General features: G+C 45.7%; 1 protein-coding gene across 6 annotated transcripts in view; it reads left to right on the top strand.

Moving 5' to 3' along the window:
• FAT1 (FAT atypical cadherin 1) overlaps positions 1-26,505 on the top strand; it is a 347,884-nt gene that overhangs the window by 255,232 nt on the left and 66,147 nt on the right. For all 6 annotated transcript variants that reach the window (XM_069200198.1, XM_069200189.1, XM_069200162.1 and 3 more), the window contains exons 15-21: positions 871-1,085; positions 14,655-14,792; positions 15,223-15,366; positions 17,475-17,672; positions 23,648-24,449; positions 24,717-24,848; positions 24,947-25,104. In XM_069200198.1, the coding sequence (XP_069056299.1) occupies positions 871-1,085; positions 14,655-14,792; positions 15,223-15,366; positions 17,475-17,672; positions 23,648-24,449; positions 24,717-24,848; positions 24,947-25,104 (1,787 nt within the window). The remainder of the gene's footprint in view (positions 1-870; positions 1,086-14,654; positions 14,793-15,222; positions 15,367-17,474; positions 17,673-23,647; positions 24,450-24,716; positions 24,849-24,946; positions 25,105-26,505) is intronic.

The following is a 26,505-nucleotide window of genomic DNA, read 5'->3' as shown; positions in this document are numbered from 1 at the left end:
AGGATTAGGGCTAGGTCTTATCGAGAGTAGTCCTATGACATGGAAAAGGATTGCATTTGGACTCGAATAAAATACCTCCCTCAACATTAACTCGATTCAGTTGTAGAGAGTACCATACCAGCATTGAGTTAAAATGATCATCCTGTTTTTCTTCCAATTATGAAGAGCAAGAGCCATGAACATAATAGCCTGCTGAGCCTTTGATAAAACCAAATTAACTGGTAAATCTACACCATTGTTTCATTTATACTGCAACGATGCATGGTTACGTACAATTTATAAAGATGCTCTTTACTCATTGTCAGAGGATGAGTTAATTATTGTGGAGGCAGGAAGTAGAACTCAATTCTGGCATTGTTCAAAAGTGCAAGCTAAAAAGTGAATAGCTCCAAAGATGGTTCTAATTAACCGCTTGTTATCTGGAATATGGATGGCTAAAGTGATTGCTACCAAAGAGTCACAGCAATCTAATTTTAACCGTAACAGAAAACCCAGGCAGGCACCTTGAAAGTGCAAAGACAGCCTGATTAGACACCACTGAAACCAAATAAAGGCACATATCCTAGTGACAATTTCAGACTGACCCACATATATTGCCTGCTACCTCACATATAAATCATCTACATAAATGTTAGATATTTTAACATTGGACGTTTCCCTTGCTCTTTCATATTTTGCATTCTGTGCTCTAAATTTCAAGTGACTAACTGTTGCAATAAAATATAAGTATATCTAACCAACAGGATTTGGTTTTACAGTATATGGGCTGATTTTGTTAAATACACCACTGCGCAAGTTATAGTTCAAGACCGCTTTTATCAGATTTTACATTATTCAAACTATTGGTTAATTTCTGAAATGTCTTTCTAGGTGCTCTTTTTATCATTGAAAGCCTGGATTATGAGAGTTCTCCTGAATATTATCTAACTGTGGAAGCTACAGATGGAGGAACACCATCCCTTAGTGATATTGCAACCGTCACCATTAACATAACTGATATCAATGACAATGCACCGGTTTTCAGCCAAGCCACATATACTGCAGTTATCAGTGAAGATGCAATGCTTGGACAAGGCGTCATTTCAGTATGTATCATTCTGCAAACAGCCTTCTATTTGTCATTTGATTGCTACAGGGTTTTGATTACATATACATTAATTTGCTAAACTGTTACAACTTTTACCATTTAAACGTTGCTACTTTTTTACTGTCTCATTTGCAGTAAAGTACAAAGAGGTGAATGGCATGGGTGCAATAAATTGACACTACCCATCATGTACCTATAGGCCACATCGCCTCTCATCTTCTTTTATTTGCTCAAAATCCTCAAAGTAGCTGACAGGATTGAAGAACAGGCTCACAAGACATGCAAATGTGAATGTTCTTGTCTTAATTCCTAATTCGATGGGGTTTGTGTCTTGTGCGTATGGCTACCTACTCCGAATTGGTGTCTTTCTTGTTTTTGGATTGTGGATTGAAGAGCCTGTATCCAGTACAAGTTTCTTTTCCCTATATAATTGACTTTAGCATGCTTTGGACTAGGAGGAAATTATGTAGATAGGATAGGGTTTAACAGGAGGGAATTTCTAATGAATCTGCCTCTGAATCGTAATTTTTATGCTATTCCAAAGAACATCAGTAACACGTTCAAAGTTTGTTTGCCACATTTTTCACACTGTAGTTACTACAGACAAATGCATTTTTAGACAAGTTGGAGGGGAGAATAGATTAGGTTGGAAGGCAAGGTGGAGCTCATTGACAAAGTCTCTTCTCAAATTAGAAAATGCTTAGCAAATTAGTAAATGCTTTCAGTACTAATTCTGTAAACGCAGGAGAGAGCATCAGCTTTGTATAATTGAGAAGGTTTAAAACAAAAAGTAAATTTGGCCATTTCCTTACTCAAAGAATCAGAGTGAGCTTAAATCCAGCAATAGGCAAAAGATGGGGAGTGGCACATAGGCTTCTGGGTATTTGAACCTAAGAAAATAGATCTGCCATGATTTAGGTTGAACAGTTGTTAGTTTACAGTTGAACTACATGTGGACATGTAAAAGTTTCCCACTTTAGATTTTTTTAGACCAAACCTTTCAAAGTTAAGCAGGGGAGAATGTCATTAGTGTAAATTTGAAGCAGTACAATGGGAACTCGGTGATCAAGAGTGCGCACCGTTGAAAGTATTCTTTGTTCAAGACTGTTGGAATGGGTCCTTTGAGAAGGCTGTTCACTTGTATGGTTTGAGGGTGGTTATAAGGCTTTAAACATGAACTGTGAATAAGAATCATTTACTAAAGATAGTGACAATATAATTGAACTTTTCTGGTGCCTGGAAGTTAGACAGTTCCTGGCCTCAAGATAATGTTTCACAGGGATCAAAATTAATGTTCTCTTTTTTTAAACTGTTCTGAAGAGCTTTGAGGATTATTTCAATGACTTTGTTGTTTTTGGTATTCATATTGTGCACAAGTTTTCCAGAGAACTTACACTCATTAAGTCTTCAATTTAATTTCAGGAGTGAGTAGGAAATTTGGTAGAGACATCCAGTTGCAGATTCCTTACCTTAGAATTTCCCCAGGCGTCATTCTGGATCTGGAGCTTTTTTTCGAGCAGTAACCCTGCGTGCTGTTGGGAGGCATCGATCAGCTATGTGTCCATCATCGTCCGCTCCTGATATGATGTCACTGATCTTACATAGGTGCCACCCCAGTGCGCGTACGTCAGTTCTTTTCTTTTTGTGCCAACCAGCACTGACCCGAAGAAAAAGCTTAGTCTTAGTCCCTTTTTGACTAGTCTTTTTTCAACTTTTGTCAAAACGTTTTAAGTATTTCTACTCCTGATACATTGAATACAAGACTGGGTTCAAGCCCTGCAGATCCTATCGGGCGATGTACATGATGGATCCGCACCTTGTGTGCCTTTGGTGTCTGCAGGATGACCACGACCCAAAGTCATGCTCTGAGTGCCATGAATCCAAAGGTTTTGAGGGACTGGTCCCTAGAGCTAATGGCAGCCCGCGCTTGGCTCCAGTAAAGTCCCAGTCTTGGTGTAGAGGAAGGTCCCAGGATTGGTCGTGAAGCCCCCCCCTCCCCTCTTTGTCGTCTCACTCCATGTCCTTGGGACAATTAGGAAAGTCGAGGCATAAGAAGTGGAAGAAAGCAGAGCATTCTTCGACTTCACCTCGTCCGTTGGCTGATGCAGGAGTGTTGTCGATGTGGGCCTCCTTCTTTGGAGCCTGTGTCTGGGTTGACTCCATGTCTCCCTGAGTTTCTAGGAGCCAGAGCAACCCCTGCCCAACTAAAGAAGTTTTATAAGGCCAAGCGCTTCGTTTTTGGGCAGTCCGACTCCGCTAGTGTGTTTTTGGGGTCCCAATAAGTCAGAAGAGGCCCCTTTGGGTTCTGTGTGGTGACGTCCGCATCGGTTCCAAGGGGCACCCATGGGTCTGTTCTTTGATCCAAACTGGTTTTGACTTCGACGCTCCTGGCGCCACCCATGCCCCTGGGTGGAGGAGCCCCATCCTCATTGCCAATTCCGACACAGACACGGGTGGGAGTCGCACAATGCGGAATCCGATACCGATAGGGGCCTTGCCCCCTATGTCAGATTCTGAACCTTTTTCCCTATGGGATAGGTTATGGTAATGAACAGGGGGATCACTGGACCCATTGGAATACCAGCTTCCAGACCCCATGGACTGGCATATGGACCTGGTTGAGGCCAGTGGACTTACCTCCCCAGATACTGGCATACTCTCTCCGCCCACTGTGGCTATGTAGGAGGTAGCTTAACATTTAGTGCTGGTGCATAGAGCAGCCGAGGTCCTGGACCTTTAGCTGCATTTGGTGGCAGTCAGGACTAACCTCCTGACAGAGGTGCTTGTTCCTGGAGCTTCATCCTCTGAACCCCTGCTTTCCTGTAATGAAGCCCTTATGGATGTCCTACTGGATATCTGGTCCAGAATCAGCACAGGGGCTACTGTGAAGGAGACAATTGCCCACCCCCATCGCCCTGCAACGAGTGACCAAGGGTTCTTGGCTCAACACCCCACCCCTGAGAGCTTGGTTATCTAAGCCTCCACTTCCCAGGGCATGTTCACTTCTCCATCCCCTGATAGGAAATCCAAGAGGCTGGACACGCTTGGGAAGATCATGTTTTCTTCCATCGGCCTGACATTGCGGTCCGTGAACACTGCATGCCTTCTGGGCAGTTATTACCACATACAGGGGCTACAGTTCCGCAAGTGCTCTTACAGGTCCCAGAGGAGGCCTGAGCTGTACTTTCCCAAGCAGATTCTGATGGGAGAGACACAGCAAAGTTCATGATTCGAAGTGGACTGAACACGACTGACTCACTGGGCAGAGCGGTTGCTTCGAAAGAGGCTTTGAGGAGCCACACCTGGTTGAGGAATTCTGGCTTTTCTGGGGATGTCCAAGTTAAAATCCAAGCGCTCGAGTGCTTCAAGGATTCTTGTGCTACTGCCAGGGTCCTTGGGCCTCGTGGCAGCCCCTCACCCCCCCCCCCCCATCTGTTTTTCCTCTGTTTTGTGGCTACGGAAAGGGTGCCCAGCCTTGTTCATTTCCCTCCAGCCTTCGTCCTCCACATGCTGCCCAGCGTCTGCATGGCTGGGGACGTGAAATCCACCACCCTTATGGATCAGAGTCAGCGTCTGGCTAGTGTGGGCTCCCCCTACCCTCCGCCCACATCAATAAATCAATCAAGGATTTATAGAGTGCACTAATGTAGGAAGTTGGCTCTGTATGTGCTATTTCAAAGTAAGGAATAGCATGCACAGAGTCCAAGGGTTCCCCTTAGAGGTAAAATAGTGGTAAAAATAGATAATACTAATGCTCTATTTTGTGGTAGTGTGGTCGAGCAGTAGGCTTATCCAAGGAGTAGTGTTAAGCATTTGTTGTACATACACATAGACAATAAATGAGGTACACACACTCAGAGACAAATCCAGCCAATAGGTTTTGTTATAGAAAAATATCTTTTCTTAGTTTATTTTAAGAACCACAGGTTCAAATTTAACATGTAATATCTTGTTTGAAAGGTATTGCAGGTAAGTACATTAAGAACTTTGAATCATTTCAATTGCATGTATACTTTTCAAGTTATTGACAAATAGCTACTTAAAAAGTGGACACAGTGCAATTTTCACAGTTCCTGGGGGAGGTAAGTTTTTGTTAGTTTTACCAGGTAAGTAAGACACTTACAGGGTTCAGTTCTTGGTCCAAGGTAGCCCACCGTTGGGGGTTCAGAGCAACCCCAAAGTTACCACACCAGCAGCTCAGGGCCGGTCAGGTGCAGAGTTCAAAGTGGTGCCCAAAACGCATAGGCTATAATGGAGAGAAGGGGGTGCCCCGGTTCCGGTCTGCTTGCAGGTAAGTACCCGCGTCTTCGGAGGGCAGACCAGGGGGGTTTTGTAGGGCACCGGGGGGGACACAAGCCCACACAGAAATTTCACCCTCAGCAGCGCGGGGGCGGCCGGGTGCAGTGTAGAAACAAGCGTCGGGTTTGCAATGTTAGTCTATGAGAGATCAACGGATCTCTTCAGCGCTGCAGGCAGGCAAGGGGGGGCTTCCTCGGGGAAACCTCCACTTGGGCAAGGGAGAGGGACTCCTGGGGGTCACTTCTCCAGTGAAAGTCCGGTCCTTTCCGGTCCTGGGGGCTGCGGGTGCAGGGTCTTTTCCAGGCGTCGGGACTTAGGTTTCAGAGAGTCGCGGTCAGGGGAAGCCTTGGGATTCCCTCTGCAGGCGGCGCTGTGGGGGCTCAGGGGGGACAGGTTTTGGTACTCACAGTCGGAGAGTAGTCCGGGGGTCCTCCCTGAGGTGTTGGTTCTCCACCAGCCGAGTCGGGGTCGCCGGGTGCAGTGTTGCAAGTCTCACGCTTCTTGCGGGGAGTTGCAGGGTTCTTTAAAGCTGCTTCTGGAAACAAAGTTGCAGTCTTTTTGGAGCAGGTCCGCTGTCCTCGGGAGTTTCTTGTCTTTTTCGAAGCAGGGCAGTCCTCAGAGGAGTCAGAGGTCGCTGGTCCCTTGGAAGGCGTCGCTGGAGCAGAGTTCTTTGGAAGGCAGGAGACAGGCCGGTGAGTTTCTGGAGCCAAGGCAGTTGTTGTCTTCTGGTCTTCCTCTGCAGGGGTTTTCAGCTAGGCAGTCCTTCTTCTTGTAGTTGCAGGAATCTAATTTTCTAGGGTTCAGGGTAGCCCTTAAATACTAAATTTAAGGGCGTGTTTAGGTCTGGGGGGTTAGTAGCCAATGGCTACTAGCCCTGAGGGTGGGTACACCCTCTTTGTGCCTCCTCCCAAGGGGAGGGGGTCACAATCCTAACCCTATTGGGGGAATCCTCCATCTGCAAGATGGAGGATTTCTAAAAGTTGGAGTCACCTCAGCTCAGGACACCTTAGGGGCTGTCCTGACTGGCCAGTGACTCCTCCTTGTTGCTTTCTTTGTTCCCTCCAGCCTTGCCGCCAAAAGTGGGGGCCATGGCCGGAGGGGGCGGGCATCTCCACTAAGCTGGAGTGCCCTGCTGGGCTGTGACAAAGGGGTGAGCCTTTGAGGCTCACCGCCAGGTGTTACAGCTCCTGCCTGGGGGAGGTGTTAGCCTCTCCACCCAGTGCAGGCTTTGTTACTGGCCTCAGAGTGACAAAGGCACTCTCCCCATGGGGCCAGCAACATGTCTCTAGTGTGGCAGGCTGCTGGAACTAGTCAGCCTACACAGACAGTCGGTTAAGTTTCAGGGGGCACCTCTAAGGTGCCCTCTGTGGTGTATTTTACAATAAAATGTACACTGGCATCAGTGTGCATTTATTGTGCTGAGAAGTTTGATACCAAACTTCCCAGTTTTCAGTGTAGCCATTATGGTGCTGTGGAGTTCGTGTAAAACAGACTCCCAGACCATATACTCTTATGGCTACCCTGCACTTACAATGTCTAAGGTTTTGTTTAGACACTGTAGGGGTACCATGCTCATGCACTGGTACCCTCACCTTATGGTATAGTGCACCCTGCCTTAGGGCTGTAAGGCCTGCTAGAGGGGTGTCTTACCTATACTGCATAGGCAGTGAGAGGCTGGCATGGCACCCTGAGGGGAGTGCCATGTCGACTTACTCGTTTTGTCCTCACTAGCACACACAAGCTGGCAAGCAGTGTGTCTGTGCTGAGTGAGAGGTCTCCAGGGTGGCATAAGACATGCTGCAGCCCTTAGAGACCTTCCTTGGCATCAGGGCCCTTGGTACTAGAAGTACCAGTTACAAGGGACTTATCTGGATGCCAGGGTCTGCCAATTGTGGATACAAAGGTACAGGTTAGGGAAAGAACACTGGTGCTGGGGCCTGGTTAGCAGGCCTCAGCACACTTTCAATTGTAAACATAGCATCAGCAAAGGCAAAAAGTCAGGGGGCAACCATGCCAAGGAGGCATTTCCTTACAACTAATCACCCGTTAGGGTCTCAAGGCGCTGGGGGTGCAGAGCTACTGGTCGTAGAGCCATGTCTTGAGGCGTTTCCTGAATGTCAAGAGGTCTTGGGTCTGGCGAAGGTTGAGCGGTAGGGAGTTCCAGGTCTTGGCGGCTAGGTAAGAGAAGGATCTTCCGGCGGTGGTGCGGCGGATGGAGGTGAGGGCGAGGCTGGCGGAGCGAAGATTGTGGGTGGGGGTGTGGAAGGTGAGTCTGTCAACGAGGTAGGCTGAGCCTGTGTTGTGGAGGGCCTTGTCTGCGTGGATGAAGAGTTTGAAGGTGATCCTCTTTGACACTGGTAGCCAGTGAAGGTCTCTGAGGTGGGGGGGGAATGTGGTCACGGCGTGGAATGTCCATAATGAGGCGGGCGGATGCGTTCTGGATTCTTTGCAGTTTTGTTAGGAGCTTGGTTGTTATTCCTGCATACAGGGCGTTTCCGTAGTCCAATTGGCTGCTGACCAGGGCGTGGGTGACAGTTTTCCTGGTTTCTACAGGACTCCACTTGAAGATTTTGCGGAGCATGAGGAGAGTGTTGTAGCAGGAAGAGGAGATGGCATTGACCTGCTGAGTGTGGAATCCAAGATGAAGCCTAGGTTGCGTGCGTGGGTGGTGGGTGAGGGCGCTGTTCCTAGGGAGGTGGGCCACCAGGAGTCATTCCAAGTTGAGGGGTTGGTGTCAAAGATGAGGATTTCTGTCTTGTCTGTGTTTAACTTGAGGTGGCTTGATTCCATCCAGCTGGTGATGGCGTGAAGTCCATTGTGGAGGTTGTTCTTTGCAGTTGTAGGGTCTTTCGTGAGGGAGAGGATGAGCTGAGTGTCGTCTGCGTAGGAAACTATGTTGATGTGGTGGGTTCATGCGATGTTGGCGAGGGGGGCCATGTAAACGTTGAAGAGCGTGGGGCTGAGCGAAGATCCTTGGGGAACGCCACAGATGATTCTGGAAGCTTCTGACAGGAACGGTGGGAGGCGGACTCTCTGAGTTCTGCCTGAGAGAAATGACGAGATCCAGTTGAGTGCCTTGTCGCGGATTCCAGCGTTGTGTAGGCGTGTGCGGAGAGTGTGATGACATACCATGTCGAAAGCTGCGGAGAGGTCCAGGAGGATGAGTGCTGCTGTTTCTCCTTTGTCGAGCATGGTCCTAATGTCGTCTGTGGCAGCAATGAGTGCAGTCTCAGTGCTGTGGTTTCTGCGGAATCCTGATTGGGAGGTGTCGAGTACCTTGCTGTCTTCCAGGAACCGGGATAGTTGGCTGTTTACAATTTTTTCGATGACCTTGGCTGGGAAGGTGAGGAGGGAGATCGGCCAGTAGTTCTTGGGGTCGTCTGGGTCTGCCTTTGGTTTCTTTAGCAGGGCGTTGATTTCTGCATGCTTCCATCTTTCTGGGAAGGTGGCTGACTTGAAGGAGCTGTTGATGGTTTTGCAGAGGTGGGGGGGGCGATGATGATGTTTGCCTTATTGAAGATATGGTGTGGGCAGGGGTCCGATAGTGATCCGGAGTGGATGGAGGCCATGGTGGTGGCGGTGTCCTCTATGTTGACGGGGGTCCAGGTGTGGAGTAGGTGGGTGTTGCTTGGAGCGTTGGGTTCTTGGGTGTTTGTAGTCAGCTGGTGGGTCTGGGGTTTGAAGCTATTGTGGATTTCTTCTATCTTTTGATGGAAGTGTGTTGTAGAACTCCTGTGATGGCAGGGGTTCGTTGGAGCAGGTCCTGGGGGTGGAGAGCTCATTGACGATGCCGAAGAGCTCTTTACTGTTGTGAGCGTTGGCATTGATGCGGTTTTTGAAGTGGGTACTTTTGGTGGTGCGGATCAGTTGGTGATGTTTGCGTAGGGCATCCTTGAAAGCAATGTGGTTGGAGTTGGTAGGGTCAAGGTGCCAGGTTTTTTCCATTCTGCGACATAGCCGTTTGGATTCCTGTAGTTCTGGGGTGAACCAGCTGGCCTTGATTCTGTGGGAGGTGTTTTGTTTTTTTTTTGAGCGGTGCAAGGGTGTTGGCGCAGTCTTCTATCCAGCGATGCAGGTTGGTGGTGGCTATGTCGGGGTCCGGGGCCCCAGGGGGTGGGGCCCGGGAGAGAGTGGAGATCAGTTGATCCGTTGATATTTTGCTCCAGTTGCGTTGAGGGGTTGTGTGCGGTGGTGGTGAGTAACTGTTTTTTGGTAGGAGAAGTGGATGCAGCGGTGGTCTGTCCAACTGAGTTCGGTGGTGTGGCTGAAAGAGACGTGGTTGCTGGCTGAGAAGATGGGGTCGAGTGTGTGGCCTGCAGAGTGGGTGGGTGTAGTGACGAGTTGCTTGAGGCCGAAGTTGGTGAGGTTGGCGATTAGGTTGGTGGTGTTGATATCGTTGTTATTTTCTAGGTGGAAGTTTAGGTCACCAAGGAGGATGTAGTCTGTTGAGGCGAGAGCTTGGGAGCTGATGACATCGGCGATGTCATCACAGAACTGCGGTCTGGGTCCAGGGGGTCTGTAGACCAGTGTTCCTCTGAGTGTGTTGTTGCCGTTGATGTGGATTTTGAAGTGGAGGTGCTCGGCGGAGTTGATGGTGTTGTGGGAGTTGGTGGAGACTCTTATGGTGTTTTTGTGGACTAAGTCAATTCCTCCTCCTGGTCTGTTGATTCGGTCTCTTCTGGTGATCTTGTAGTTTTCTGGTATGGCTACGTCTGGTTCTGAGGCCGAATTCATCCAGGATTCGGTGAGGAATGCGACGTCGGGCGAGTATGTGGTCAGGAGGTCCCAGAGTTCAATTGCATGTTTGTGGACGGAGCGGGTGTTATGTAGGATGCATCTTAGGCGGTTGTCTGTTTTGATTTGGAGTTTGGAGGTTAGGTTGCAGGTGAAATTGCAGGCTTTGCAGGAGAAGGGTCCTTTGGTGCACGTCGGTGTGGACTGGAAGCAGATGGAGGAGCGCCCTGGATTAAGGGCGTGGAGTTCGTTGGCAGTGTAAAGGTGTTTGGTGGCACGGGAGGCTGTTGGCCAGGGGGTCTGGCACTGGGTGCGGTCTTGGCGCAGACGGGCTTGCCTTTGGCGCCCCTTCGGTGTACCAGCGGCGCGCCTGCTGCGTGCGTCCGTGCTGCGGCCGGCTTTAAGAGGGGAGGTGGGAGGGAGTGGCAGCTGGGAGGAGGGAGGGAAACCTCCAGTGGGAGTGCAGGGGGCGGGGGCAGCAGGAGTCAGGAGCGGGAAGAGCTCCGAGGAGGAGGACAAGCCCAAAACAATGGCAGCACTTACCGGAGCAGTGGTGAGGAGGAAGCGACCTGCCTGCATCTGACATCTGCCTCCTAACCTGCTGATTACCCACCATGATCAGTCAGAGGCAGGATATGCCATCACCTACTCTGCTGGCAGTCCATCACGTCAGACAGGTGGGTTTTGCAGATAGTCCAAAGAGACTTCTCCCGCCACTTCAAGACTACTCTTCCATCCATGTCACCATCCTACGATCGGATGATGGGGGATCACTTCGCACTTCTCGAAGAAGTTACTGCTCTCTTGGCCAAGGGAGCCATAGACAGGGCCAAAAGTGGGTCATGGTTGTTATTCCTACTACTTTCTGGTGCCCAGAAAGGACAACAGCCAGCACCCTCTTCTAGACCTTCGGTCCCTCAATCTGTTTCTCAAGAAGAAGTTCAATATGCTCACTCTGGCTCAGGTTCTCTCTGCCCTGGACCCAGGAGACTGAATGGTAGAATTGGACTTACAGGATAAGTATTTCCATATCCCAGTCCTGCCTACTCACAGGCATTACTTGCAGGTCACTGTAGGCCACGAGCACTTTCAGTTTACTGTGCTTCCTTTTGGCCCCTTGGGTATTCACCAAGGTGATGGCGGTGGTCGCAGCTCATCTGTGCAGATATGGGATTTCAGTCTTACCCTATCTTGACAACTGGCTGTTGAAGGTGGGCTCACCCCAGGCTGTCTTCTCCCACCTCCAGAGTATGGTGGATCTTCTGCATTCGCTAGGGTTTACTATAAATGTGCCGAAGCCACACCTAACTCCCTCTCACACGCCCTTTCATCTGAGCTGTTCTGGACACAGTGCAGTTTCGGGCTTATCCTCCCGAGTGGCCAGTTAAAGATATTCAGGCTATGTACCGATGTTTCAGCCTCTATCCTGGATTTCAGTGAGAATGACTCTGAGGCTGCTCAGCCTCATGGTCTCCTGCATCCTAACGGTGACACATGCAAGGTGGCATATGCAGGCTCTGCAGTGGGACCTGAAGTTCCAGTGGGCACAGCATCATGGAAATCTCTTAGACATGGTCCAGATCTTGGAAGGAACTGCACAAGATCTGCAGTGGTGGCTAACGAACCGAGATTAGGTCAGAGGCAGATCCCTCTCCCTTCCCCAACCAGATCAGACAGTAGTGACAAATATGTCACTCCTGGGATGAGGTGGCCACCTGTGAAAGGTAGAGATAAGAGGCATCTGGTCTCTGGCAGAGTCCAGACTCCACATTAATCTGTTAGAGTTCTGGGTGATCAGACTAGCATTGAAAGCATGTCTTCCCTCTCCCAAAGGGAAGGTAGTGCAGGTGTTCACAGACTAACACCACTGCCATGTGGTACTGCAACAAACAGGGCAGGGTGGGGTCGTGGACCATTTGTTAAGAGGCTCTGCACCTCTGGACGTGACTGCAACAGCAGGGCATTTCCCTGGTGGTTCAACATCTGTGGGCTCTCTGAACATCACAGCGGATGAACTCATCCAACAATGCTTAGTCGATCATAAACGGTGTCTCTTTCTGGAGGTGGTGTAAAGTCCTTTCAGCAGTGGGGAGAGCTTTAGTTAGATCTGTTCACCTCTGCAGAGAATGTGCAATGTCAGCAATATTGTGCGTTGGAGTTTGCAAGGTGGCAATCGCTCGGCTATGCTTTTCATCTTGAGTGGAACTCCGGCCTCATGTACGCCTTTCTGCCCATACCACTTCTGCCCAGAGTTCTCAAGAAGATCAAGAATTACCGGGCCCAAGTAATTCTTGAGGATCTGAACTAGGCACGAATAATCTGGTATCCTGAGCTACTGAGCATGGCCATGGATCCTCTGATTAGACTACAACTTCAGAAGGATCTTCTCTTGCAGAGGAGGGTTCTCCACCTGAACCTTTCTAATCTCCGCCTTCTTGCATTGAGATTGAGTGGTGGCAGTTGACAGCTTTTGACCTTCTGCCCAAAGTCTGTAATGTAATTTTGGCAGCCAGGCATCCCTCCACCAAAACGGTATACACCTGTTGGAAGAAATTTGTGGCATTGTGCACATACGAGTCTGACTCCCTTTCTGCCGCTCTTTCTGAGGTTTGTTGTTTATGCTTTCTGTAGCCCATCAGGGCTCTGCTATGGTCACTCTCCAAACTTAGGTCTGCTGTTTCTGCTTCTTTGTGATTGCCTGATCAACCTTCTTTTTTAAGTCTCCTATTGTAAATAGGTTCTTTAAATACCTTACTCATGTGTTTCCTCCTGCTCCATTTGTTATTCCCCAATGGGATTTTAATTTGGTTTTGACATTTCTGATGTGCACGCCTTCCAAGCCTCTCCACAATTGTCCTCTCAGACTTCTCACTTTTGAAAAGTTCTTTCCTTTTAAGGAAAAGGAGAGACTCCACCACCTGGACCCAAAAAGAATGTTGGCTTTCTACCTTGATCACCCTAAAGAGTTCTAGGTGGATCTTCAACTCTTTGTGGGTTGTGTGGGTGTGAGAAAGGTCGGTCATAGTAGAAGAGAGCCATCTCCAGAGGGTTGTACTCTGCATGAAAATGTGCTATACACTGGGTAAGAAGCAACACCCTGAAGGCTTGCGTGCACATTCTGCCCGAGCTAAAGCTGCAACCACTGCATTAGCATGTGGAGTTCCAGTCCTTGGCATTTGTCATGAGGCAACGAGGGCATCTCTGCACACATTTACCACACCCTACCGCTTGGCCAGTCGGGTCCGTAGTGAGGGCCACTTTGCTCGGTTGGTCTTGCTGTTTACAGACCCACCTCTGGGATAGTATTCCATGGGTATCTATTCTAAGGTAAGGAATTTGCAGCTAGATATCTGTATCAGATGAACAAATTACTTACCTTCGGTAATGTCTTGTCTGGTAGAGGCAATATCTAGTTGCTGATTCCTTACCGACCCATCCTCCCCGCTCTGCAAACTGATTTCTAGGGACTCCCACTCCCTTTCAGGGTCCTAGTTTTGATGCACCAGTGGTCAGTGTTCTTTATAGCTTTGCACTTCTAGCGTGGAAAGTCGTAAAAAGAAACTGATGTTAGCACATCGGGTGGCACCTTTTTTAGGACCTGTGACATCATATCAGGAATCAGCGTTGCCACTGGCAGACGACGAGCCCATTGACTCCACCTAACGGCATGCAGAGGTACTGCTCCACAAAATTTTCCAGATCAAGACTGATGCCTGGGGAAATTCTAAGGCAAATAATTTGCAATTAGATATTGTCTCTACCCAATAAGGTGTTACTGAAAGTAAGTAACTTGTCCTTTGGGACAGTTTATTTGGTCTGTTTTATCATAGGGCCTTGTAGGTTACATGTGTTTCTCAGGATGAAAGACATTTTTGTGTAGTCCATGGAGTTAGAGAGAAACAGTATCCTTTATCAGGTCGTTTTCAGCTTTGTGTGTGATTGTGGCAATTAAGATATACAGGGATTTAGATGATATTTTCTGAAGAAGTGAACAGTGCTTTAAGAGTAGGCTGGTGTGATTCCTCCTGTTGCAGACAAAAACATTCAGTCAGTCAGGTTCAGCCTACCAAACTGTATGTTATTGTGCTTGGTTTTTATAATATGCTGCATTTGGAAGGCACACTATCTTGAAAATTAGTATTGGCAACCCTGTGTCCAAACAGAGAAAGACTGACACACCAGGATTGCTTATAAGGTACTCATCATCTAGACAAAGCAGTATCAGGGCAAATTAGCAGGCTGCTGTAAAGCAGATCAGAGTGCCACTGCCAGGCGAAGCCTGGATGCAGTTGGAGAAATTAGTAAAATAAAGATATCGGGTGGTCCGAGCTGGTTTCTTGTAGAGGGATAAATCCACTGCATGCACACTGAATGCATGTGAGCTCTTGAAATGGGATTATGAATTTATGACAGCAAGCGTATTTATAAAATGTTGTTTGTTCCCACATAGGACTATAAACAGATTTTATGTTTAATTCTGTACAGGGGTCTCGATACAAGTACATGCTGTAACTTCAAATCTAAATTCTTATAGGTTAACGCAGACGATGCAGATGGGCCCTTGTACAACCACATTCGCTACGCTATTACTGATGGTAACCAAGGGAACCCATTCACCATAGACCCAGTTAGAGGTGATGTGAAGGTGACAAAACTTCTTGACCGTGAAAAGGTAAGTCATTTACTGCTTTATAAGTAATACTATGAAAATAGCCGCCACTGCAAAAAGATAATATAACCGTTAGCTTTTACTTGACATGTATGTCTGTCTGGCTATATCGACCGTATTGTTAAGCACTTGAAAATGGTTTTAAACAAATACTAGCTAGTATTGTGCAGTGTCCTAGACTGAATTCGTAAAATATTGTAAACAATTACATCTATGTAGGAAACGTGAGTAGTTTTAAAAATGCTAATACTGACATCATATTTTCTTTCATTAATATTTACAGGGCGTAAAACGAAATGTTTAAGTGCTAGATAAAATGTTATTGTACTACTTGTCTGTATTACTGATGCATCAGTAAAGTATACGTGCTTTTCATGGTTTATGTTAATTTCTTACAAATACTAATAAATGAGTTTTTTTCTGTTAATATAAGATTTCAGGATACACTTTGACCATTCAAGCATCAGACAACGGAACTCCTCCCCGTACAAATACAACAGTTGTCAACATTGATGTTTCTGATGTGAATGACAATCCTCCAACCTTTTTACAAGAGAATTATAGTATTATTATTCAGGTAACTATAAGTACATAATAAATACGGTTGCTGGCACGCGGCTTTGTGTATAATACGTCTGACCTAAGTACTAAATTTCTTCAGCAAGGAGGTGAATCGTTTGTAGTTTTACTTGTTAAGGATTCATGTTTCAGAAGAATGCATATTACAAATTTCTAGCTAATAGTATATATTTTCTTGGTGCCCATTTCACCAAATTTAAGGAGACTAAAGTCGACAGACTATCTGTTGTCAGCAAAATAAACTCAAACGCATGCAAATAAATAAGACCGGTTTCTATCGTGCACAGCTCTATCCCGCACCTGTTGACTCTGAGAGCACTGAAATCCATCATAAATATATAGCTATATTTTTTAACTGTTACCTCCTCCATATCCGCATTCTTCCCCACCAAGCACTGTTATTTGAAAGGAGCAGTGAAATAAAACGTGTAATTGATTTATACATGTTTTCTTAAGACCAAATTATTTATGTAACGTTTGGCTAGCAAATCCTACCAAGCATTTGCATACCAAGAATTTAGTGGTTGGGATCTGCATATGGTTAATCTGAGGGAAATGAGTATGAGGCAAATTGTCCTTTATTGTGGGAGCAGTATAGCACGTTGAAGATGCTGAAACATATGGTTACTGTAGGATTTAAAAATATCCTGTCACTTGGATTATCCCTCTGTTTTATTAATACAATCAGTTTTATACTCACAGAAACCTCTCAAATTATGATTTTAAAGAGTCTAATGTTTTTAAATCGATATCTTATTTAGTTACGTGTATTGAGGCCATGTATCCATTCAGTATCCTTCCAGTTCTTTCACTGTAGATATTCCTTTAACACATAGGCGTGTTTCTATTTTGTAACTTCTCATAGCAATTTGCGGCCAGTAGGAACTTCTTCAGGGTAAGGCTAGAGACACAATATTAGAAGGGAAATCCATATCTTCAGATGAATGGGATAGTCATAAGGGTGTTAAAATCGTAAATCAGTGTTCATTAAAATCGTCAAAAATACTTAGCTTATTTCCCGAATCACAGCAATGCCATCTTACATAATGCCTCAGCGTCGTTAGTCTTGTACAGCTCCTGAAATGTAGGGGACTTATTGTAGTTTCTTAAGCAGGGATCGAAAATGAGTGGTGCAGAGCTCTAATTAGCTATTGGTGAAGATACTTTTTGCACGTGTGGTAAGATTTATTTTTTAAATAAGAGAAGCCCGTTTCTGTCAACCTAATCAGTTTCACTTGATAAAGATGAAGACAGCTTCAAGAAAGTAGGCGAATCTATTCGGTGCTTTTCAGCCCGTAAACATCGTTTATTAATTATGAATAGGCCGGACTAATTTTAAAAGTGCTGCTTTATGCCTAGAAATATGTGCAACCGTGCCTTCAGCCGCGCGTTGGAAATTAAGCCACAAGCAAATGCTTCTATGAAATACGTCCGTCTTAACGTTTCACATCAGAACGTGGGCATTTCATATTGAGTCATATAAGTATTCATAGCAGAAAATGTACATAATACAAATCGGCAGAAGGTCACTGTCGTTTGTTTAATTCCTTCCCCTAATCCTTCGGACATTTCTTATCTTTTATGGGCGGTGCCCTGGAGAATGGTTTCTTTCCTTTCAGTTGTGTTTTGCCTCTCTGCATGTATTTGAAAGTGGCTTTTCTGTGGTGGTTTATTTGCATTCAGCTTTTTTGAAATTGGCATAGTAACGTGAGACAGACGAGGCTTCTGACCAGCACTTCCCATTGTACTTGAAGGTCTCCACCTGTTAGCGGTAACTCCTGGTCCGTCATTTTCACTCGGACAACCCTTTGAAAGGCGTTGAGATAGACGCTTAACATGTGGGGGAGAGTGTGGGAACTGAAGGTACAGTGGGGTTGTGTTAGCAGCGTGGTTGTCCATTATCAGTCTTCGAAGTGACATTCTTAAATACACCCACAAATCTATTCTTGGTAATCATTAGATGCGAATAATTGTGTGTAAGTGGCCTCTTCTCATTACTTCCAGTAATAATCTAAAAGTGATAGCCTGTGCAGTCTACCTCTCACACAAATGATTTAAAACGCACAACTGGAGTTCCTTAATTACATTTTTGTAATCCCTTTCTAGGAAAACATGCCGACTGGCTCCAGCTTGCTGCAGCTCATGGTGACCGATAAGGACTCTACGCACAATGGTCCACCTTTTGCTTTCACCTTCATGAGTGGAAATGAGGACAATGCTTTCCAGATTAGCACCCAAGGAGAGATTACTCCAACAGTGGCATTAAACCGCAAAGTGAAGGACCACTATGTGCTGCGTGTTAGGGTATGTGTTCGTATTTGTGTTCGCCTTTTTGTATTTTCACAGCATCAGTGCCACGTTTTAAACGACAGTTGCATTAACGTAAGAAGTAGGAAAAGTTTTAAAATGTCTAGGTTTTACTCATTTATTATGCATACTTGCTCAAACAATATGGAGTGTGTGTATAACAAAAATGCCAATGTAGGCCTTCACATTTGAAAGTAGATCTTGTGTTTCTAAAGGTCATGTTAAAAAACAAAAATGGAAACCACATGTATGTAGTGTTTGGTTATATGTGTTAGGGGCTGTACTATACAAAACAGGACAAGTCTCTGATAATAGGTGACTTTGGGCCAGATGTAGCAGCAGTGCCCATTCTGTGTCTATGGGAACATGTGTTCGTACATATGGCCCTTTATTCTTAAATGTAGTTGTTGCCTTTGAGTAGTCTGCATATTAACTGTTGCTACTCTGTGCACGTCTGTTGGACTTCAAATGCTTACAAGGAGTTTTTAGTCAACTCCTGGTATGTTCTTTTGGTGCCATATCTTTGATCTACTATGAAAGTTTTCTATTTTAAAAATTCAAATTGAGAAGCCACAAACTTCCGACATTGTTAAAACGTTTGCGCATCATCTAGATAGCCGACTTCAAATTGTGCTTCTTTTGGATTAAGTTTTCGTATTCAAACTCTTAGAGATTTGTCTCTTCATTAATACTTCCAATGACATCAGCACAATCCAGACAAACAGATATAAACTTCTGGAGACTTAAGTGGATTGGACTATACTGACTTCTCGACTCTCCATGAATGGTTCTGAGGGAGAAAGGTAACTCCCACCCAACATGGGTGTAGCCAGTCAGAGTGATAGAAATTGGTTCCAGTAACTTTGGAATCATCCATCCTGAGCTATTCTCTCGGAAGACAGTCCCATTCCAGTTTTCCTGGCTTTTGCTCCACATCAAAATAATGGTCTTTTCCTGGAGATGTAGGTTAGCGATGCAGAAGTTTGTGCTGGCTGGCATAATTTTTTGCTTGCCCTAATCTTTTGCAGCTCAATGGGGAAGGCATTTGTTAGCCAATACCTCCATACTGACCGTGTTGTAAGCGGATTAAATTGGTAAAATTCTGGTTCCAAAGATTATAGTTAACTTCATTATTGATGAATGATTTTGTAGAGTTGTGTACAATCCCAAGTGGCTTCTCTTTAGCATAAATAAAAACAAGCCTGCTAGTTAGATGTAACGTGTTTTGAATGGTTAAAATGAGTATTGTTAGGAAGCATCAGTAGATGAACTTACAAAAGGATATATAGCAAGTGTTGATAAGAAACTAACGATATACAAAATTTACTGCGTTACGTAAAGGTGTCAAAACAACGAGCATGGCATAAAGCATAAAAGGATTACCCCTCTAGTTTTTGTGAATGCAGATTTCTTTGCTCCTCCATTTCAGAGAGCTTTGCTAAAATTGTCAGTATGAGATGGGTTAGGAAGTGGAAGAGCAGATACAGAAACTCCAAATAGGGAAAGCTAAATGACCTTCATTTTTGCCAGTCAGCTGTGCTCTGTCCAGTTTTTAGGTTTTTCCTGCACAGCACTTGTCCTGTGGCGAAATCTTTTATCTTTTTAAAAAAAAACATCTAAAAAGGGACGTAACAGCCCGCCCACAGGCTTACAACCCAACCACAGCCTTCTCATTACTTACCATTGGTTGGCTACTCCAGTCACTCTCTGAAGGAAAGTGCCCCTGTTGGCATGGTTGCCCCTTGCTTTTTGCCTGATATTGATGACAACTTTGACTGTGTGCTGGGATCCTGCTAACCAGGCTCCAGCAGCAGTGTTCTTTCCCAAAATCTGTACATTTGTTTACACAATTGGAACACCCCTGGCACCCAGATAAGTCCCTTGTAAAAGGGATTGGCCAGGGAAGGTCCCCAAGGGCTGCAGTACGTATTATGCCACCCTGGAAGACCCCTCACCAAGCACATGCCCACTGCCTTTGCAGCATGTGTGTGTTGATTTGGAGAAGAAGGCAAAGTCGACATGGCATCCCTCTCAGGGTGCCATGCCCACAAACCGCTGCCTGTGGCACAGGTAAGTCACCCCTCTAGCAGGCCTTACAGCCCTAAGTTAGGGTTCACTATACCACAGGTGAGGGCATAGCTGCATGAGCAATATGCCCCTATAATGTCTAAATTCATTGTAGGAAGTTGGCTCTATTTGCACTATTTCAAAGTAAGGAATAGTATGCACAGAGTCCAAGGGTTCCCCTTAGAGGTAAGATAGTGGCAAAAAGAGATAATACCAATGCTCTATTTTGCGGTAGTGTGGTCGAGCAGTAGGCTTATCAAAGGAGTAGTGTTAAGCATTTGTTGTACACACAGGCAATAAAGGAGGAACACACACTCAGAGACAATTCCAGGCCAATAGGTTTTTGTATAGAAAAATATCTTTTCTTAGTTTATTTTAAGAACCACAGGTTCACATTTTACATGTAATACTTCAAATGAAAGGTATTGCAGGTAGGCACTTTAGGAACTTTGAATAATCAAAATAGCATACACAGTTTTCAAATAAATCACATATAGCTATTTTAAAACTAGACACAGTGCAATTTTCAACAGTTCCTGGGGGGAGTAAGAGTTAGTTAGTTTTTGCAGGTAAGTAAACCACCTACGGGGTTCAAGTTTGGGTCCAAAGTAGCCCACCGTGGGGGGTTCAGAGCAACCCCAAAGTTACCACACCAGCAGCTCAGGGCCGGTCAGGTGCAGAGGTCAAAGTGGTGCCCAAAACGCATAGGCTTCAATGGAGAAGGGGGTGCCCCGGTTCCAGTCTGCCAGCAGGTAAGTACCCGCGTCTTTGGAGGGCAGACCATGGGGGTTTTGTAGGGCACCGGGGGGGACACAAGTCAGCACAGAAAGTACATTCTCAGCAGCACGGGGGCGGCCGGGTGCAGTGTGCAAACACGCGTCGGGTTTCCAATAGAAATCAATGGGAGACCAAGGGGTCTCTTCAGCGAGGCAGGCAGGCAAGTGGGGGGCTCCTCAGGGTAGTCACCACTGGGCAAGGGAGAGGGCCTCCTGGGGGTCACTCCTGCACTGGAGTTCAGATCTTTCAGGTCCTGGGGGCTGCGGGTGCAGAGTCTTTACCAGGTGTCGGGATCTGGGAGTCAGGCAGTCGCGGTCAGGGGGAGCCTCGGGATTCCGTCTGCAGGCGTCGCTGTGGGGGATCAGGGGGGACAACTCTGGCTACTCACGGTCTCGCAGTCGCCGGGGAGTCCTCCCTGAAGTGTTGTTTCTCCACAAGTCGAGCCGGGTGCGTCTGGTGCAGAGTAGCAAGTCTCACGCTTCCAGCGGGAAACGCAGTTGTTTTAAAGTTGCTCCTTTGAAACAAAGTTGCAGTCTTGGGTGAACAGGGCCGCTGTCCTCAGGAGTTTCTTGGTCCTTCTAGAGCAGGGCAGTCCTCTGAGGATTAGAAGTGGGGAGACAGGCCGGTAGAGCTGGGGCCAAAGCAGTTGGTGTCTCCATCTTCTCTGCAGGGTTTTTCAGCTTAGCAGTCCTCTTCTTCTTAGGTTGCAGGAATCGGAGTTCCTAGGATCAGGGGAGCCCCTAAATACAGAATTTAGGGGTGTGTTTAGGTCTGGGAGGGCAGTAGCCAATGGCTACTAGCCCTGAGGGTGGCTACACCCTCTTGGTGCCTCCTCCCAAGGGGAGGGGGTCACATTCCTATCCCTATTGGGGGAATCCTCCATCTGCAAGATGGAGGATTTCTAAAAGTCAGTCACCTCAGCTCAGGTTGCCTTAGGGGCTGTCCTGACTAGCCAGTGACTCCTCTTTGTTTTTCTCATTATCTCCTCCGGCCTTGCCGCCAAAAGTGGGGCCGTGGCCGGAGGGGGCAAGCAACTCCACTAGCTGGAATGCCCTGGGGTGCTGTAACAAAGGGGGTGAGCCTTTGAGGCTCACCGCCAGGTGTTACAGTTCCTGCAAAGGGGAGGTGATAAGCATCTCCACCCAGTGCAAGCTTTGTTACTAGCCACAGAGTGACAAAGGCACTCTCCCCATGTGGCCAGCAACATGTCTCAAGTGTGGCAGGCTGCTAAAACCAGTCAGCCTACACAGGTAGTTGGTTAAGGTTTCAGGGGGCACCTCTAAGGTGCCCTCTGGGGTGTATGTTACAATAAAATGTACACTGGCATCAGTGTGCATTTATTGTGCTGAGAAGTTTGATACCAAACTTCCCAGTTTTCAGTGTAGCCATTATGGTGCTGTGGAGTTCGTGTTTGACAGACTCCCAGACCATATACTCTTATGGCTACCCTGCACTTACAATGTCTAAGGTTTTGCTTAGACACTGTAGGAGCACAGTGCTCATGCACTTGTGCCCTCACCTATGGTATAGTGCACCCTGCCTTAGGGCTGTAAGGCCTGCTAGAGGGGTGACTTATCTATATTGCATAGGCAGTGTGAGGTTGGCATGGCACCCTGAGGGGAGTGCCATTTCGACTTACTCGTTTTGTCCTCACCAGCACACACAAGCTGGCAGGCAGTTTCCTTAAAGGAAAACGAGTTGCAAAATGAAAAAAATTACGAAACAATTTGGTTTCGTTTTTTCAGTGTAGGCAGTGGTCCATTGGACCACTGCCTGCTCTGAAAAAAACTTTTTGCCCACATTCACAAAGGGGAAGGGGCCCCATGGGGACCCCTTCCCTTTTGCGAATGAGTTACCACCAGTGTGACACTGGTGGTAATTGCGAATTGCTTTGCGACCGCATTCGCAGTCACAAAGCAATTCTGCATTGCGATGCAAGTCGCAAATAGGAAGGGAACACCCCTTCCTATTTGCGAGTCGCATTTACAATTTGTGAGTCGGTATCTGACTCGCAAATTGTGAATGAGCATCGCGTTAGGCTGTTTGCATGGCGCAAACTGCGATTTTCGGCTTCCTACATCTGGCCCTTAATTTCCACCAAGTTGTGGAGAAATGTTATTAATAGATGTGTTATGGTACCTTTGGCAAGGCCTATGGCCCGGACCTGCTGTGATCTATTCCCAGCCTGCCTGTCTGCGCGGTAGACTGGTGGATGTAATAGTGGGGTGTGAGGTCACACCATCAGGATTAGGAGCCCAGCCTCTGTTTCTTCTAGGGTGGGCTCCTGGGTGGGAGGGGAGTCAGAAACCACTGACTCTTTGCTAAACAAACTATGCCGCAGTCTGACTGTCCCTGAGGCGGGCCTGAAGTTGTGGTCATGTCTTAGGGGAGGAAACAAGTGCTCATTCCCCTCTCCCTTCCTGTTTTATCTTCCACAGCTACATCGGTAACATTTACTTGGAGATGCTGGGGCCAAAGTTTAAATGCTGGGCTGTGAGGTGGTTCTGTTTTTGATAGAAAATGTAACCCTTTGAGAGAAACTGCTTCGGGCAAATAGCATTTCACGCATACAGTAGTCACACCTGTGGTTGGAGGGATAGAGGTTGTGGCTCACATTAGATCATCTTCCTAGGCAGGTGTTTCTGGTTCACACTCACTACAAATGAGATTGGGCCTGACCAAATGTAAATATACATTTGAAGTATCCTACTTAATCCATTTTGTATATCAATTGCTTTTAGTAGATCCCACAGGTGAAACTTGCCAATGCTTGTTTTAATTACTTTAATGTAACACTATATTGTAGTGCTATTTAGGAGTGCATTTTAAGCAAGACATTCCAAATAGCTTCTTTGTGCAAGATGTATTGTAGGTGCCTAGAATTTGTTCTTTGACAGTCCTGCCTTATTTTACCTTGCTTTAATGTCCTCACAGGAGTATAAGAAATAGTAAAGTGATCCTCTGTGTTTTTCTCATCTGTAGGCTTCTTAGAAAAAGTCTTATAAATGCCTCCCTAATATTCCAACAAGTAAAATTATTCCTATCGTTGTGGGATCTGTGCAACTGTTGTGTTTGCTGACAAACCAGTTTATGTATAGCCTAGATAACACTGTTACTTTTCATCTTAGGTGGAAGATAATGGAAAACCTCAATTGTCTTCACTGACCTATGTGACCATCCAAGTTATTGAAGAGAGTATTTATCCACCAGCCATTCTTCCACTCGAAATTTTCATTACAACTTTTGGGGAAGAATACATGGGCGGAGTCATAGGAAAGATCCATGCAACCGATCAAGATATTTATGATACCCTCACCTACAGCTTAGATTCAAAGATGGACACCCTCTTCTCTGTATCTAGCACGGGTGGCAAACTAATAGCACATAAAAGGCTGGATGTAGGGCAATATCTTTTAAATGTCACAGTAACTGATGGAAAGTTTACAACCACTGCTGATGTTACCGTTCATATTGCACAGATTACCCAAGAATTGCTTAACCACAGCATTGCAATACGTTTCTCAAATCTTTCGCCAGAAGAATTTATTGGAGATTACTGGCGCAACTTCCAGCGAGCACTGAGGAACATTTTGGGGGTGCGTAGAAATGACATTCACATTGTCAGTTTGCAGCCATCGGAGCCTCCTTCAAACCTGGATGTGCTTTTGGTTGTCGATAAATCCGGCAGTGCACTGCATCTACCTAGATCCCTGATCCACAAAATAAACTCTTCTACTGCGGACATCGAAGACATGCTGGGTGTGAAGATTCTGAAAGTCTTCTACAAGCTCTGCGCTGACTTGGATTGCCCCTTGAAATATTGTGATGAAAAAGTTGTGGTTGATGAAAGTGCCATGTCCACCCATAGCACAGCTAGACTGAGTTTTGTCACGCCACGTCACCAGAGAACATCCATGTGTCTCTGCAGAGGTAAGAGTCAGACAGGATATTGTCTTTTTTCATTGTACTCGCAAATTATATTGTTTAAAAATGAGGCCCTAATGATGTCTGTTGACTGCATGATTTTGAATGCCTACAAGTTCTTCATTCTATAAAAACAAAATGTGAATATTCTCATGCTGATCTCTGAATGCTCATTTACAAAAATAGAGTATTATCCTGTATTTTTTTTTTTTTTTTTTTTAATTTTAGTTCAGAGGCATATCATTTGCTTGTTCTTGAACTTTTGTTTTTTAGGAGGCAAGTGTCCCCTTGTCACCAGTGTGTGTGAGAGAAACCCCTGTCCTGAAGGTTCCGAATGTATACCCGAAGCAAACGATGCAAAGTACAGTTGCATTTGCCAAGGTGGCAAGCTTGGCCATTGTACTGGTGAGATTTGTTCTCTAATTCTCGTACGTACTATTGTTCCAATTGTGTTTAAGTATTCTTAGTTTAAATGTTTTCACTTATTTTTTTTTTTCCATCAGTTGCCTCATCAGTAACGTTCAGTGGAAACAGCTATGTTAAGTACCGTCTGGTGGAACATGAAAACAAAGAGGAAATGAAACTGACATTGAGACTAAGGACATACTCATCTCATGCTGTTGTCATGTATGCTAGAGGAACGGACTACAGCATCCTTGAGGTATGTGGCTCATGCACCTCTCTAAATAGTGAACCTTCGTAATATAGTCGGCTGTTTCTGACCATATGCAGTAGCACTTGTTACTGAAGTAAGCAAAGGTTCTCATTATTTCTTTTCTGTGAATCAAAATATTTTGTTAACAGACATTGGCATCGTGGCAGTATATTTATTTTGGATGAAAATCGTAATGCCACTGCTCAGTACTTACGTTACTATTACACATACTTTCAGGGACCATGGGATGGAAGTCTGTTGTATAACAGGTACCACAGAACAGAAACTTCCGGGTGGATGGCTGTTGGGAGACATTCTTGTCATTATTATTTTACATAGGTATTTGATGATAGCTATATATAAAGGAGTAAAAATGAACAACAGAGGTGTATTGTTGGTCAGTACCAGTGCATTCCAAAACATGGGAAACTAGATGAAGATAATTTTGGCAGAGATTTGAAATTGAAATAACTATGATCAGTGTGATCACCCATATTTATAAAATGGCTGCACCACCTAATGTAAAGTCTGCTTAATCTGTGTACATTTTTAAGTTGAACATAGCAGCATGTGAGCGCTGCTCTTTTCAACATGTCATCTATTCTGTGGGCTTTAGCCACGCCCATCTCACGCCCATCACTTTCATCCGTTCCTGGCCCTGCCATTCAAAAATACCTTGATTTTGTTGGTAAATGCTATATGTTTGTCCCTCCTTGAGGCTGTTTTGTTACGCCTTACAGACTGACCCTGCTACATGGATTATTACACGATGGGCCATATACTTTAGTGTGGGTGCACTACTTTTTGCTTTTGTCTGTCCCCTTCACGCTGCATGCCTGCCATGGCACTTTGAAGTTTCATTAGTCAAACCATTTTCATTGCCTCACAGAGGGAGTCAGAAATAAAAAGACACATACAAGTATATAGTAAATTCAAATAAAAAATAAGTGTATTTTCCAAACCTGAAAAGCCTATTAAATTCAAGTTTTTAAAAACAGATCTAATCTCAATCAATCAGCGTGCAGCAACCGTCAGTTGCTAGGTAGATTATGCTAATGTCTGCAATGCTACTGTCTTGGCAGCTACCATTCTGAGCTAAGAACAACTTGAGAATTGTTACTTAATTCTGCTATTTTAAAGACAGATATGGTCCTGAAGCCATACAGGGCCCTAGAGTATGACAGCTTGTAATAATGCTTAAACGGATGCTGAGTGAGCTGCCTCTGTGATGCTGTTGGATTATTCAATGTTTTTCCCCTCGCCCACTTCTCCTTTGGCTTTTACTGGGTTGTTGTTTCCTAGTCCCACCCAAAATGGTGCTGGTCCAGGGAGATTTTTTTTTTGATAATTATCTTCTTGTACCTCAGGAAAAAGACTTGATCAACCGAGATCAGGTTAGAGTCTAAA

Source organism: Pleurodeles waltl, chromosome 1_2 (assembly GCF_031143425.1).
Source record: "Pleurodeles waltl isolate 20211129_DDA chromosome 1_2, aPleWal1.hap1.20221129, whole genome shotgun sequence".
NCBI classification, from domain to species: Eukaryota; Metazoa; Chordata; class Amphibia; order Caudata; family Salamandridae; genus Pleurodeles; species Pleurodeles waltl.
The sequence above is the reverse complement of the archived record's forward strand: the minus strand, read 5'-3'. Positions and strand labels throughout refer to the sequence as shown.